This window comes from Mirounga angustirostris, unplaced genomic scaffold (genome assembly GCF_029215605.1).
Source record: "Mirounga angustirostris isolate CCGP_5_RB_7025 unplaced genomic scaffold, mMirAng1.0.hap1 SCAF_4, whole genome shotgun sequence".
Lineage (NCBI taxonomy): Eukaryota > Metazoa > Chordata > Mammalia > Carnivora > Phocidae > Mirounga > Mirounga angustirostris.
In genome coordinates this window covers 150,217,633-150,233,480 of record NW_026991712.1, presented here as the reverse complement: position 1 = coordinate 150,233,480, position 15,848 = coordinate 150,217,633, and the positions used below count along the sequence as shown (strand labels likewise).

The window sequence follows — 15,848 nt, the reverse complement described above, 5'->3', positions numbered from 1 at the left end:
ATCAAATTTAAAAAGAAGTCATACCATGCATCTTTTCTGACTACAACACTATGAAACTAGAAGTCAACCACAAGAAAAAATCTGGAGGAGCGCCTGGGTGGCTCAGTCATTAAGCAGCTGCCTTCGGCTCGGGTTGTGATCCCAGGGTCCTGGCATCAAGCCCCGCATTGGGCTCCCTGCTCGGCGGGAAGCCTGCTTCTCCCTCTCCTACTCCCCCTGCTTGCGTTCCCTCCCTTGCTGTGTCTCTCTCTGTCAAATAAATAAACAAAATCTTTAAAAAAAGAAAAGAAAAAATCTAGAAAGACCACGAATACATGGAGATTAAATAACATGTTACTAAACAATGAATGGGTCAACAAAGAAGTAAGAAATTAAAAAAAAGTACATGGAAACAAATGAAAATGAAAACACAATGGTTCAAAACCTTTGGGATGCAGCAAAAGTGGTTCTAAGAGGGAAGTTTACAGCAATATAGGCCTACCTCAGGAAGCAAGAAAAATCTCAAATAAATAACCTAACCTTAGACCTAAAGGAGCTAAGAAAAAGGACAAAAAACAAAACCTAAAGCCAGCAAAATGAAGGAAATAATAAAGATTACAACAGAAATAAATGATATAGAAATTTAAAAAACAACAGAAGAGATCAATGAAACCAGGAACTGGTCCTCTGGAAAAAAAATCAATAAAACTGATAGGCCTCTAGCCAGATTCATCTAGAAAAAAAAGGAAGGACCCAAATAAGTAAAATCACAAGTGAGAGGGAAAAAATAATAAAGACCACAGAAATATAAACAAGTATAAGAGAATATTATGAAAAACTATATGCCCATAAATTGGACAACCTAGAAGAAATGGATTTCCTAAAAACAAATAACCTACCAAAACTTAAACAGAAAGAAATAGAAAATTTGAACAGACCAATTACCAGTAAGGAAATTGAATCAGTAATCAAAAAATTCCCAAGAAACGAAAGTCTAGGACCAGATGGCTTCACAGGCAAATTCTACCAAACATTTGAAGAGCTAATAACCTATTCTTCTCAAACTATTCTAAAAAACAGAAATGGAAGGAAAACTTCTAAATTCATTATATGAGGCCAACAGCATTACCGTGATACCAAAACCAGATAAAAACACCACACAAAAAAAGAGAACTACTGGCCAATATCTCTGATGAACATAGATACAAAAATCCTCTAAAGAATACTAGCAAACAAAATCCAACAATACATTAAAAATATCATTCACCACAATCAAGTGGGATTTATTCTTGGGCTGCAAGGATGGTTCAATATTTGCAAATTAATCAACATGATACACGTTATCAGTAAGAGAAAGGATAAGAACCATATGATCATTTCAGTGGATGCAGAAAAAGCATTGGACAAAGTACAACATTCATTCATGATAAAAACTCAAAAAGTAGGTTTAGAGGGAACATACAAAAGGCCATATATGACAAAACCACAGCTAACATCATCCTCAATGGGGAAAAACTGAGGGCCTTTCTCCCAAAGGCAGAAAAAAGACAAGGATGCCCACTCTCACCAATTCTATTCAACATATTACTCAAAGTCTTAGCCACAGCAATCAGACAACAAAAATAAATAAAAGGCATCCAGATCAGCAAGAAGTAAAACTCACTATTTGCATACGACTATATATGGATACTATATATGGAAAACCCAAAAGACTCCTAGAACTGACACAACAATTCAGTAAAGTTGCAGGATACAAAATCAATCTACAGAAATCTGTTGCATTTCTATATACCAATAATGAAGCAGCAGAAAAAGAGATTAAGAAAACAATCCCATTTACAACTGCACCAAAAATAGTAAGATACCTAGGAATAAACCTAACAAAACAGCTGAAAGACCTGTACTCTGAAAACTATAAAACACTGATGAAAGAAACTGAAGATGACACAAAGAAATGGAAAGACATTCCACACTCATAGATTGGAAGAATAAATATTGTTAAAATGTCTCTACTACCCAAAGCAATCTACCCATTTAATGTAATCCCTATCAGAATACCACAAGCATTTTTCACAGAATTAGAATAAACAATCCTAAAATTTGTATGGAACCACAAAAGGCCTGAAGAGCCATAGCAACCTTGAAAAAGAAAAGCAAATCTAGGGGCATCACAATTCCAGATTTCAAATTATTTTACAAAGCTGTAGTAATCAAAATAGTATTACTGGAAAAAAAAGACACATAGCTCAATGGAAAAGAACAGAAAACCCAGAAATAAACCCACACCTATATGGTCAATTAATCTTTGGCAAAGCAGAAAAGAATATCCAATGGGAAAGACAGTCTCTTCAACAAATATTGCTGAGAAAACTGGACAGAACATGCGAAAGAAACAGAACCACTTTTCTACATCATACAGAAAAATAAATTCAAAATGGATGAAAGACCTAAATGTTAGACCTGAAACCATAAAAATCCTAGAAGATAACACAGGCATTAACTTCTCTGACATCAGCCATAGCAACTTTTTTCTAGGTATGTCTCCTGAGGCAAGGGAAACAAAAACAAACTATTGGGACAGCATCAATATAAAAAGCTTCTGCACATTGAAGAAAACAATCAACAAAATCAAAAGGTAAACCTACAGAATGGGAGGAGATATTTTCAAATGACGTTATCCAATAAAGGGTTAGTATCCTAAATATAAAGAACTTGTACAACTCAATACCCAAACACCAAATAATCCAATTAAAATATGGGCAGAAAACATGAACAGACATTTCTCCACAGAAGATATACAGATGGCCAACAGACATGTGAAAAGATGCTCAACATCAGGGAAATGCAAATCAAAACCACCAGGTGATATCACCTCACACCTGTCAGAATGGCTAAAATCAAAAAACGTCAGACAAGTGTTGACAGGGATGTGGAGAAAAAGGAACCCTCTTGCACTGTTGGTGGGAATGCAAACTGGTACAGCCATTCTGAAAACAGTATGGAGGTTCCTCAAAATGTTAAAAATAGAACTACCCTATGATCCAGCAATTGCACTACTGGGTATTTACCCAAAGAATACAAAAACACAAATTCAAAGGGATACATGCACCTGCTATATATATATAGCAGCATTATTTACAACAGCCAAAATATGGAAGCAGCCTAAGTGTCCACTGATGATGAAGAAGATGTGGTGTATATATATATATATACAATGGAGTATTATTCAGCCATAAAATAAAATGAAATCACTATTTGCAACAACATGATGGAACTAAAGAGTATAATGCTAAGCAAACGAAGTCAGTCAGAGAAAAACATATGCCATATGATTTCACTCCTATGTGGAATTTAAGAAACAAAACAAATGAGCAAAGGAGAAAAAAAGAGAGACATAAACCAAGAAACAGACTCTTAACCATAGAGAACAAACTAATGGTTATCAGAGGGGAGGTTGGTAGGGGGATGGCTTAAATAGATGATAGGGCTTAAGGAGTGCACTAGTTGTGAAGAGCTCCGGGTGATGCAAAGAATTAGCGAATCTCTATATTGCACACCTGAAACTAATATAACACTGTAGGTTAACTAACTGGAATTAAAATAGAAACTTAAAAAAAAATTCATAAAGCCAACTAAGGAAGACTACTTTAGTGCTATATTAAGTACTCATTCTCCAATAAAACACTGCATTTCATAAGCACTGTAAGGCCCTGCTTGCCTAGGAACTGAGCAATTTGACAATCAGACAATCAAAGGAAGATCAGCCACATAGCAATGAAGAATATTTCCATTAGCCCAGGAAGACATTTTGATAAATCCATTTAATCATGTGACTGGAAAGCAATAGATTATAACCAGTAATGTCTCCTATCTGCTCATAATTATGTGGATTACATACTGGGTAACAGTGATTACACTCTTGTTAACTAAACTACAAAAATAATGCCCTAACTAGATACAGAACCATACATATAACTCCTTGTTTAACTTAATCTCATCTAGTGTTGATAACAACTACTATAAACACAAGGACTACAGTACTGTTTGGCTGTGTGTAATGATGTGCAAATTCAACCTCCCATTAATATGTGACCTTAACAGAAAATAAACAGTGACCGAAGAAATGTTTAAATTCTTAACCTAAAATGAACTATTAACAGACTATCAAATACAATTACATTAGATTTAACTTTTTTCAGTTCAGTGATTTCTACTTTGGTACAAGCCATGTTTAATTTTTTTGCTACTATCTACCTGTAATGGCATAATTTATAATAAGAAATATACATTTGGTCTTCTCTCCCCCTTCCCCCCACCCAAGAGCTCCTAAAACCCTTGGAATTTTCTAAATGATGAGAGTGATACAGGTGGAAGGAGCAAGGGATCTTTTGTTATTCATAACAAGCCCCTTTCAGCCACACAAGAGTTTGTTCACGAGTTAATGACTTTGAGAAAAAATCCTCAGGATGAGGACTGGTTGCAAGGGAAAGCAAGCAAGTGATTAGAGGGTTGGAACTTTCAGCTACCTGCATTCTCCCTGCCTCCACATTTGTAGGGAGGGCAGAGGGGCTGGAGGTTGAGTTAATTATTAATAGCCAATAATTTAGTCAATAGTGCCTATGTAATAAAGCCTCTATAAAAAACCCTAGCTGATGGGTTTTAAAGAGCTTTCAAGTTGGTGAACAAGAATGCATCTATGTGCTGTAAGAGTGACACACCCCCAACTTTAAGCTCCTGTGCTCAAGACATTTCCAGATCTTGTCCTATTTATCTCGTTCATCTGGCTGTTCATCTATATTCTTTAAAATATGTCTTATAATAAATTGGTAATAGTAAGTAGAGCACTTTTCTGAGTTCTGTGTGTCATTCTAGCAAATTATCAAACCCAGGAAGGGGGTTGTGGGAACCTCCAATGTATACCCAGTTGTTCAGAAGCACAGGAGACAACCTAGACTTGAAGTAGTATCCGATGTGGGAGCAGTCTTATGAAACTGAGCCCTGAACCTATAGGATTAGATGCTATCTCCAGGTAGATAGTTCCAGAATTTATTTAAATTATAGAACATCAAGCTGGTATTGAAGAATTGCCACATATTTGGTAGCCAGAAGTGTTCTGTAAGTAGTACAGTAGAGAAAAACAGTAATTTTTTCCTTCTACTATATAATAATAAAAATATTTGATACGTGGTAGGCAAAGTTTGATAATATCCCAAGTTTAGGTACACAGGTCTACACAAAATCACCAAGTAGTATTTAAAAAGAAGTAAATGTGTATAAAAACTGTGAAAACCTAAAAACAACTTAAACATAGTTCTGGAATGATACTGTACTCACAAAATTATTACTCTATCACTAACATCATGTACCACCTAGCAATAATAATGCCATAATTTAATATTAAAATCATTTAATCATTCTATAAATGTCCCGAGTTTCACTGTGAATAATGAAAAAAGAACGAGATACTTTATTCCAAAAAGAGATAAAATCTTAATAAAAATGTTGTATCAATGCTTTTCAAGCTGTATTCTGCAGTGCCTGATGAATTTTCCTCAAAGGTATGCCTTCTTTAGCCATGGGAGAAGCTAGAGTTCCATTTACTCAATCTCTTCCATCCAACACTAGTCCTTCCCCTTCAAACAGAACAGTATCATTTTTGACTATTTTTCCCATAATGGAGTTTTGCTAAAGATTTTCTTTGGAAAAAAAATTCCACCACTAAAATCAAACTACCCAAAACAAATAGTTTGAAATTTTATGTAGTTAATAGTTGTTGGTAAGTTAAAGCTTCAGCAAGATTTTTATTTTATTTCATTTTGATATTTATATACAGCTTAAAGCAACTTAACAATCAAGCTTTTCATTTCAGATTCTCAGGAAAAGTAAACACCTTACCCAGCATGACTAGATGATGAAGGTGGCGGCAAGTCTGGTGTAAGGACATAAAGACTGTTGTTTTTTGGCAAATGTAGCGATTTTAAGACCGTCTGAAAAAGAAAAATTAAAAACAAACAAAAAAAATGACTGTTGATTGTATATTGTTCATTTTTTCCCTAAAGTTCTTAAAATTTTTTCAATATTGTAATTTTTTGAAACTTTTGACAATTTCCTAAACAGAATAATGCAGAACTATTGAAACCAAGTAACTTGTTTCTCCTATATATATATATATATATAAGCATAAATATGAACATTAAAAATAAAATACAAAATCTTTAGCTCATGATGAGATACAATAGATAAGAACACAGTTAAGAGTCATTAATTTCTTCACTGAAGAAGTATATCCTTGAAACTAATATGCACTTCGTTCCAGGATCATTATAGCAAAAATTAGCAATGTAGGTTTTTAGAGATCATAAGACTTAGAAAAGATCATAGTGAGCAACTCAACCCAATGGCTTTATAGATGAGGAGCTGCAGCCTGAGAAATAAGGTAACTTGGATGAGATCTCTAGTAAATGTTACCTAGGTCACTTAACTCTTTCTCCAGAGAATTTTTATGTTAAAATGATCCATCCAGGGTGAATAAACTACTCTTGGGATACATCTGAACTACATCTTGAAAACCATACAAAAGTTCACTAAATTTTTTTGGCCATAAAATTACTACATACCTTTCAAATTCCTAACTTGATGGTAAATACTAACATAGCTCAAACCTTTTTTTTTTTTTTAAGTAGGCTCCACACTGGGCATGGAGCCCAATGTGGGGCCCAAACTCAGAACCCTGAGATCAAGACCCGAGCTGAGATCAAGAATCAAACAGTTAACTGACTCTGCCTCCTAGGCACCCCTCAAACTTTTTTTGACAGCAAAATGCATTAAGAAACACATTTTATATCTTTACATCGTAACTCAGGACATACATATTTATTCGACAGATATTTATTGAGCCACCTACTCTGTGCCAGGACTATTCCAAACACTGAGGATATAGCGGTGAACAGCACAGTCTAAATCCCCTGATCTCTCTTATAGAGCTTTACATTTTAGTAGGAATAAATAAAGTAAGTAACCTATGTAGCTGAATATTAAAAAGTGATAATTTTTTGGACTAAAGATAGATCAGGGAAGGGGGGGTGAAGCATATGGGGGTGGGAAGTTATGTAATTTTAAACTGGATGATCAGGGTGGAGCTTACTTGGAGAATGTGACATTTGAGCAAAGATGTAAAGGGGTGACAAAACAATTCATGAGAAAATACAGAAAAAGAATATGTCAGGCAAAGAAAACAGCACAAAATGCTTAAGGAACAACAAGAAGTCCAATGTAACTGAAGTCAAATGAACATTAGTAGAGATAGGTCAGAGAGAGAACAGTCACAGTAGGGACAAGAAATGTACTGAGCTATGGGCTTTGACTTTTACTCCTAATGAAAAGGTAAACTACTGGAGTGACATGATCAGATTCACATTTAAAAAGATTCACTTTGTCAGCTATGTTGAAAACAGATGGGAAGGGGTTGGCAGAGGAGGGTAGAAGCACACAGAAGGCTAATGGAATATACTAAGATAAGGGTGATAATGGTTTATGTCAGTGTGATGGTAGTAGAAGTGATGCAAAATAGCTAGATTCTGGATATATTTTGAAGATAGTGCCAAAAAATTTCTTGACACATTGAATATGTGTTATGACAGAAAAGGAGTCAGTAATGATCCTAAAGATTTTAGACTGAATAACTAGAAGGATGAAGTTACTATCAATTGAAATGGGAAAGAATGAAGATGAGGACTTCTATTTTGGGCAGGTAAGTTTGAAATGTGTATTAGGCATTTAAGTGGAAAAGATAAGCAGATGGATATATTAATCTGGAATTCAGGGAACGGGTCTGGGGTGGAGATATAAATTAAACATATAAAACTATGCATATAGATGCACTTAAAAATCATTACACTGGATAAGATCACCACTGAATTTAGTTATGTGGTCACTTCACTGGTACTTTGATAAGAGCACTAGCAATTCTCTGCCTAGACTGGGCTCAGGAGGCATGGGGAGAAATAGAGACAAGAAATATAAACAAGTCTTTGGGGAAAGTTTTGTTATCAAGGGGACTAGAGGAATGGAGCGACTGCTGGAAGGGGAAGTGGGATCAAGAGAAAAATGGAAGAAAGAACATCATGTTTGTGGTTATACTCTATTATGACCTACTAGAGGAAAATATTGATGATACAGGAAACACACGGAAGAATTAAGAGTGAAGTCCTTGAATAGGCCAGAGGACACAAAGAATGTAATCCAAAGCAAATATGGAGGTGTGGTCTTTGAAAGGAGAATGGACAGGCCATCCAGAGTAACAAAAGAAGAGTATGTGTGTAAGATGCAGGTAAGTAAAGAGAGACCAAGCTTATAGAAATTTTCTTGTATTGCCTTTATTTTGTGAGTGAAACAAAACAGGAAGTCAAGTTATCAGCTGAAAGTGAGAATAAGGGAGAGGTGCTTTAAAGGTCTGAGGAGAGGATAAGTATAAAATAACCATTTAGGATGTGGATAAACCAGGTAAATATACTGTGACTGCCTAGCAACATTAAGGGACGCTCTAAACATCATGATCATGAATTTAAAGATACATTAATGATTTTATTTGTCTGTAGCCACATTTAACTGTAATGCACAGAATAGATGGAGTTGGATTTATTGAAAATAAGGACTTTTGTCATGCAGGATCCATAAAGAAAGAGTTGAGACTCTATGCAAGAAAGTGATTATAATGATTAATTGTGGGATTTAATCCACTCTAAGGAAGGAAGAGAGGACATGAAGGAGGTAATGATCACAAACAGATGGTAGAAACAATGGACTGGAGGCCTAAATAGTGTTGAAGGATTGCTGGAGTAAAGATACCAAAGAAAATGAGCTAGAAAGATAAGAGATAGTAAGCAGAAAATGGAAGCCTAAAATTAAGATTTGAAATTTATAATTAAATGATAGGACCACTGGAAGATATAGCTGATGCAGGATGGAGGAAAAGATTTCTGTAGGAAAGAAATTCAAGAAACTAAGGGGCCAAGGTATTGGAAGAACCACTTATAAAGATAGTTAAATTACTAAGAATTAAGGGGGGCAATTATAGACCAGGACCCAAAAATCAGGAAATGAAGGGAGATGACCTCAATAAATAGGTGATGACCTTTTAACATGAAATTCAAAGCTGAAGATTTTAAGAGAGGAAGGACTGATAAAGGTCTGGAAGTGGAAGTGAGGTACAATCAGGACACATATTTCACCAGATAATCCAGTGGTATGATGGCTGCTAAAGAAAAGCAATTAACACTGGGAAAGCTATAATCAGGGAAATCCAAATCAAAACCACATTGAGATACCACCTTACACCAGTTAGAATGGCAAAAATGGACAGGGAAAGAAACAACAAATGTTGGAGAGGTTGTGGAGAAAGGGGAACCCTCTTACACTGTTGGTGGGAATGCAACAACTTGTACCACAAAGTGGTACAGCCACTTTCGAAAACCTCCACTTTTGTGGAGGTTCCTCAAAAATTTAAAAATAGAGCTACCCTATGATCCAGCAATTGCACTACTGGGTATTTACCCCAAAGACACAGATGTAGTGAAAAGAAGGGCCATATGCACCTCAATGTTCATAGCAGCAATGTCCGCAATAGCCAAACTGTGGAAAGAGCCGAGATGCCCTTCAACAGATGAATGGATAAAGAAGATGTGGTCCATATATACAATGGAATATTACTCAGCCATCAGAAAGGATGAATACCCAACTTTTACATCAACATGGATGGGATTGGAGGAGATTATGCTAAGTGAAATAAGTCAAGCAGAGAAAGTCAATTATCATATGGTTTCACTTATTTGTGGAACATAAGGAATAACATGGAGGACATTAGGAGAAGGAAGGGAAAAATGGGGAGGGGGAATCGGAGGGAGAGATGAACCATGAGAGATTATGGACTCTGAGAAACAAACAGGGTTTTAGAGGGGAGGGGGGAGGGGGGATTGGTTAGCCCAGTGATGGGTATTAAGGAGGGCACGTACTGCATGGAGCACTGGGTGTTATACGAAAACAATGGATCGTGGATCACCACATCAAAAACCAATGATGTATTGTATGGTGACTAACATAACATAATAAAATTAAAAAAAAAAAAAATCCCAGAAAGCTACAGGACATTACCAATGAATTTGAAGTTGAAAGAAACTTCTCTAAACACTCAATTATAAAATTATTATCACATCAAAAGGTGATCAAAGAGTGTGCAACAAACCTAAAAGTGGGGGGGGAAAAAAAAGTATTACAGAGATGCATCAGGCAGTTATTGCAAATACTTTATTTTTCTGCCTTTTGTGATGTTTGAGGTATATTTTAGCTTTGTGAAATTTGTAATTCGTTGTGATTTATCTCCTTATTCTCATTAAATACTCACTTTTGTGTCTAAAAAAAAAAAAAACACTGGGAAGGCTATAGAGAACAATGTCCTTAGGAAGGCAGGTTTCAGTCAGAGGAAGATGGTGAAAGGAATGTGCAGGGAAGAGGTTGACAACAGAGGGAACCTGGCTAGTGATAAAATTAGTTCCACAGGGAATAGCAAACAGGTTTCAGGTATTGTAAACGAAAAAGGATAGAGACAGATATGGCCTATGCAGAAACTACGGAAATTTGAGTGAGGGGTGATAAACAGTGGGAAAAGAAGTAATAAAATTAGTCCTGGTTTAATCAAACAATAATATTAAGGCTGCAAGTGTTGGAAAGCAAGTGGAGTGAATGTCTAGGAATCTCTCTTAACCCTGCAGATGGAAGTAGAGACAGGAGGCTGATCTTACCCAAACATAAAACATGAGGAACTCATTCTTGATCCCTCCACAAGAAGGTTCATCTTACTAAGTACACAGTCTTACTCCATGGACATTGGGACTTCGTTTGACTAATATTAGCTATATGTTAAGTAAAAATACCCTTACTACTTGCAATGTACTCTGACATCTTCTATTCTATTTCTTTTTTTTTTTTTTAAGATTTTATTTATTTATTTGAGACAGAGAGAATGAGAGAGACAGAGAGCACATGAGGGGGGAGGGTCAGAAGGAGAAGCAGGCTCCCTGCTGAGCAGGGAGCCCAATGCAGGACTCGATCCAGGGACTCCAGGATCATGACCTGAGCCAAAGGCAGTCGCTTAACCAACTGAGCCACCCAGGCGCCCTCTATTTCTTTTTTTTTTTTTTTTAAGATTTTTATTTATTTATTTATTTGACAGAGAGAGACACAGCGAGAGAGGGAACACAAGCAGGGGGAGTGGGAGAGGGAGAAGCAGGCTCCCCGCAGAGCAGGGAGCCCGATGCGGGACTCGATCCCAGGACCCTGGGATCATGACCTGAACTGAAGGCAGTCACTTAACCAACTGAGCCACCCAGGCGCCCATCTCTATTTCTTTTTTTTAATGCTGACTATAACCCACTCAATTCACTTCACAACCCATTAATGTATTTGTAACCCATGATCTGCAAAAACACTGCAGTAGGCAATTACTCATAATTTCACCTTTAAGTTCCGAATCTTTATATCAAATATTTGTAAGTCCTTTTGGAAGTGATCTGTGTTACCTCTCTAGAGTTAACATGCAAACAAAACACACGCATATGTACATAGGAAAATTATTTTTTACCTTTCTATCTTTCATTATTTTAACTGTTGGATTACTGATAAATGTTTACTCTTACTACTTGATCAAGTCACTACTGTCCTTTTGCTACACCACCATCCAAAGATTTTCCACTAAATCTTCCCCCTTAAATCACATACGGAATGATTATATAAATGGATACTTCCTTTAAGTCATTCATTCATCCATTCCACAAACATTTACTCATGGGACTATGATAGAAATTGCTGGGATGGGAACCTAATTTTATAGAGGCCTGTTAGAGAAAGTAATGTTTAAACTGAGACCTGAAGGATAAAATAGAGCCACACCCATGTGAAGAACTGGGGGCAAAGCATTCCAAGCAGTGGAAGGTGCAGGTAAAGATATAAAGTGCTTGGTTCTATTAGAAGAATTAAAAGGGGGTTTCTATGGCTGCATCATGGAAAGTGAGAGTAAGAAAGGCTGAAGATGAGGTTGCAGAGGTGAATAGTGCATAAAAATACAATGCCTTTTAAACCATGGTGAGTAGTTTGAATTTTATTCAAAGTGCAGTAAAAAACTGTTTTAACAGGAGAGTGATATAATTCAATTTATGTTCTTAAAAGATCATTCTGGCTGCTGTGTGGAGAATGTAAGGAAGAACCCAGGAAAGGAAGCTGGAAAAACAATGATGAAGCTATTACATTGGTCCAGGCAAAAGATGCTAATGGCCTAGATTAGGCAGCATGATAAAAATGCTGAAAAGTGACCATAGTTGACATATATTTTGGAGACAGAAGCTATAGGACTTACCAAAGGATTAGGTGTTGTTTGAAATGGGAAAAGACTGGATGCCCGTATTTTTGGACTCAGCAGTGGCTATACAGTGCTGCTGTTTACTGGGGGGAAACTAGTAGAGAAATGGTATGGAAAGGAAAACCAAGAGCTCCATTTTAAACATGCTAACCTTAAGATGTCATAAGGTATGCAAGTACCAAAGTGAATTACCAGTTTGGATACATGAATTCACAGAAGTATAACCTGGAAATATAAATTTGGGAGCAATCAGAAAATTAATGGCATAGGAATAGCAGAAATCACCTTAGGAAAAGAGTACATAGAAATAAGTAACTGAAAATATTGTTGGTGACAAAAGACTATGTTCAAATATTAGGACAGACAGCTTTAAGAAAATTTTCAAAATAATTGCCTTTCTCTTTACAAACTACTGAAAATGCCATGTGCAAATGATTCATATCCATAGATTTCTCAATAAATGAACAAATAAATGATACAGCCATATAAACTAATGCATTTTAGTGTTTTATTTCTGCTGAGGTTGTTGATTTACTCAGATAGCATTTCTTTTTATTTTTTAACCTATGTTTCAATTACAACAGCCATGTAGCACAAGGGGTCAGCAAATTATGCCTATGGGACAAATCTATCCCACTGCCTATTTTTATATGGCCTACGATGTTAAGGATGATTTTTACATCTTTTAAATGGTGGGGGAAAAAAATCAAAAGAAGAGTATCTCATGATATGTGAAATTACATAAAATTCAAATTTCTGTGTCCACAAATAAAGATGTATTGGAAAACAGTCATGGCTCACTCTTTCACATATGGTCTACGGTTCCTTTCACACTACAACAGCAGAACTGAGTAGCTACAATGAGACTGTACTGCCCACAAAGGCTAAAATATTTATAACCTGGTTCTGTATAGAAAGTCTGCTGAGCCCTAAAATAGTACATCACTAACTTCTACCTAAATTTATAAATATCTTGCTAATGTGAAATTCACATAAATATCTTATTGAAATACTCCAAACAGGGTGCCTGGGTGGCTCAGTCGTTAAGCGTCTGCCTTCGGCTCAGGTCATGATCCCAGAGTCCTGGGATCGAGTCCCACATCGGGCTCCCTGCTCGGCAGGAAGCCTGCTTCTCGCTCTCCCACTCCCCCTGCTTGTGTTCCTGCTCTCGCTATCTCTCTCTCTGTCAAATAAATAAATAAAATCTTTAAAAAAAAAAAAAGAAAGAAATACTCCAAACATCTCCATATACCAAATGAACTCACATATATTTATAAGTACAATGTCTACCAGAAGTCACTGAAAAAGAACTGAACCAAAAGTTGAAGGTTCTAAGTTTATGCCTAGATATTGAAATATCAAGTTAGTAACTATGAAAAGATTTGATAATTATTTGCACTTCAAACATCTAAAACTTTAGCGTTAATTCATTTCTTTCCTTCCCTCCCCACTTTCTCTGTCAGACAAAGAAACAGAATGTGAAATATTTAATACCTGAGGCTGCTACTGGGTCCTTGAGAACAGCAACTACTGCCTTAAAATTGCAACACTTTATAAAAATTCTTAAAGTACAATTCATTCCATGTACTTGCCACTACCCAAGTAAACAAAGATTCTTACCATTAAATTTTCCAAGTTTAAAAAAATGTCTTATTATTATCTTTGTTCCATTATCAATATTGACATACATGTATACATTGTATATGACTTCTTTCAGGCCAGTAAGTAATTGTTCAGTAAATTATTATTCCAGGGCACTTACTGACACCCTATGAGGTTTGATAAAAAAGTAAAAGCTCTCAAAAAAGAGTACCAAACTAACTCCTATATTAACAGTTAGAAATAGGAAAAACATGCCATATAGTGTTCTCATTTACATACCTAACTCATTCAAAACTATTGTTGGTTTACCATGAAAATGTTTTAACTTGAAAAACACTGTTGGCTGATTCCTTAAACTAAGTTACTATTACCAAAATCTACTTCTGTCATATGTAACAAAACTAATAAAAACCAATTTTTATGTATCATTTAGTCAATTGCATGACTTAACTTTCTTTTATTTCTAGGCAATTAAGAAACTCACACTGTCTTCCACATCTCCGGTCTTCCAGCCTTTCAACAGCATTTTAGACACAGGTATCTGAAGTTCATTTTCTAGAATCTGTTTAATCTCTCCTGTATAAATAAGAAAAGACTGAATATTACTAACAAAATAATGCAATCAACATTTGTCCATATCCAGGGCTACCACAAATATTAGGAATATGGTACACAGTCAATGACATTTGTCTGATGAATAAATAAGAAAATTTCCATATTCCAAACTTCAAATCTTTTTTTTTTTTAAGATTTTTTTTTTTTTAATTTATTTGAGAGAGAGAATGAGAGAGAGAGAGCATGAGGGGGGGAGGGTCAGAGGGAGAAGCAGACTCCCTGCCGAGCAGGAAGCCCGATGCGGGACTCGATCCTGGGACTCCAAGATCATGACCTGAGCCGAAGGCAGTTGCTTAACCAACTGAGCCACTCAGGCGCCCCCCAAACTTCAAATCTTAAACAAATGTTGCCCCTTTGAAGAACTCAGGCTTCAACATTAATTATGACAAAAGACTCTACAATTAATTAACTAGTTAATTAATTACATAGCTTTTTAAAAGAAATAGATACCAGTGATTGGGGCTTTGATTAGAAACAACGTATTTTAAACCAATCAACTGACAATACCACTATGTGCTCAGCATGTGGTAGGAATAGCAGGTAAAGTATAAAACTTGAAGTGGTATAGTATAAGCAAAGCAGATTTTAGAATGAAGATTTGGGTCTTGAAGAAATTGAATATCTATTCTTAGTTTTTGTATCATAAAATGGAGAATAATATTGCCTTTCTTAACTATTTCCAGGGTCTAAGGATAAAAGGAAATAACATCCATGAAAGCAGCTGAAAAATAAAGCCAATGTATATAATCTAGAAGACAATTTAAATTATGTTAAAGAGAAAAGCAACAGAATTTCGAAAAGAAAAAAAAATGTATTGGATAAGTAGAGAAGGCTTTATGTGAGAGATGAGACTTAAACCCAGATTGAAGGATAGCTGGGTTGTGAAGGAGTGCCACACCAAAAGTTATTCTATTCAGTGAAGACAAAAGACTTAAAGGTAAAAAGGCAAAAATGAACATGATGCTAATGAAAAACAGGAATCAAAATTTTCCCAGTGTTCCACAAATTATTTTTCAGGAATCAAGTCTACTTATAAATCAATCAGCTAATTTCTAGAACTACAGTATATTAAGCAGATTGTTGAATCAGAATATAAAAGTATTGCATATATCTACTTCTATTAGGTTGCTGCTAATCCAGCCTTTTTAAAAAAAACTTTATTTTTAAAAGTATACTTTTTCATACTTTATTTTTAGAGAGAGAGAGAGAGAGTGCATGAGCAGGGAAAGGGGTAAAGGGAGAG

At 35.7% G+C, this 15,848-nt stretch overlaps 1 protein-coding gene across 2 annotated transcripts in view; it reads right to left on the bottom strand.

Moving 5' to 3' along the window:
- Positions 1 to 15,848, bottom strand: part of FAF1 (Fas associated factor 1) — a 500,825-nt gene that overhangs the window by 271,086 nt on the left and 213,891 nt on the right. For both annotated transcript variants that reach the window (XM_064589173.1, XM_064589174.1), the window contains exons 5-6: positions 14,475 to 14,566; positions 5,875 to 5,966 (exon numbers count right to left, since the gene is read on the bottom strand). In XM_064589173.1, coding sequence (XP_064445243.1) covers positions 5,875 to 5,966; positions 14,475 to 14,566 — 184 coding nt within the window. The remainder of the gene's footprint in view (positions 1 to 5,874; positions 5,967 to 14,474; positions 14,567 to 15,848) is intronic.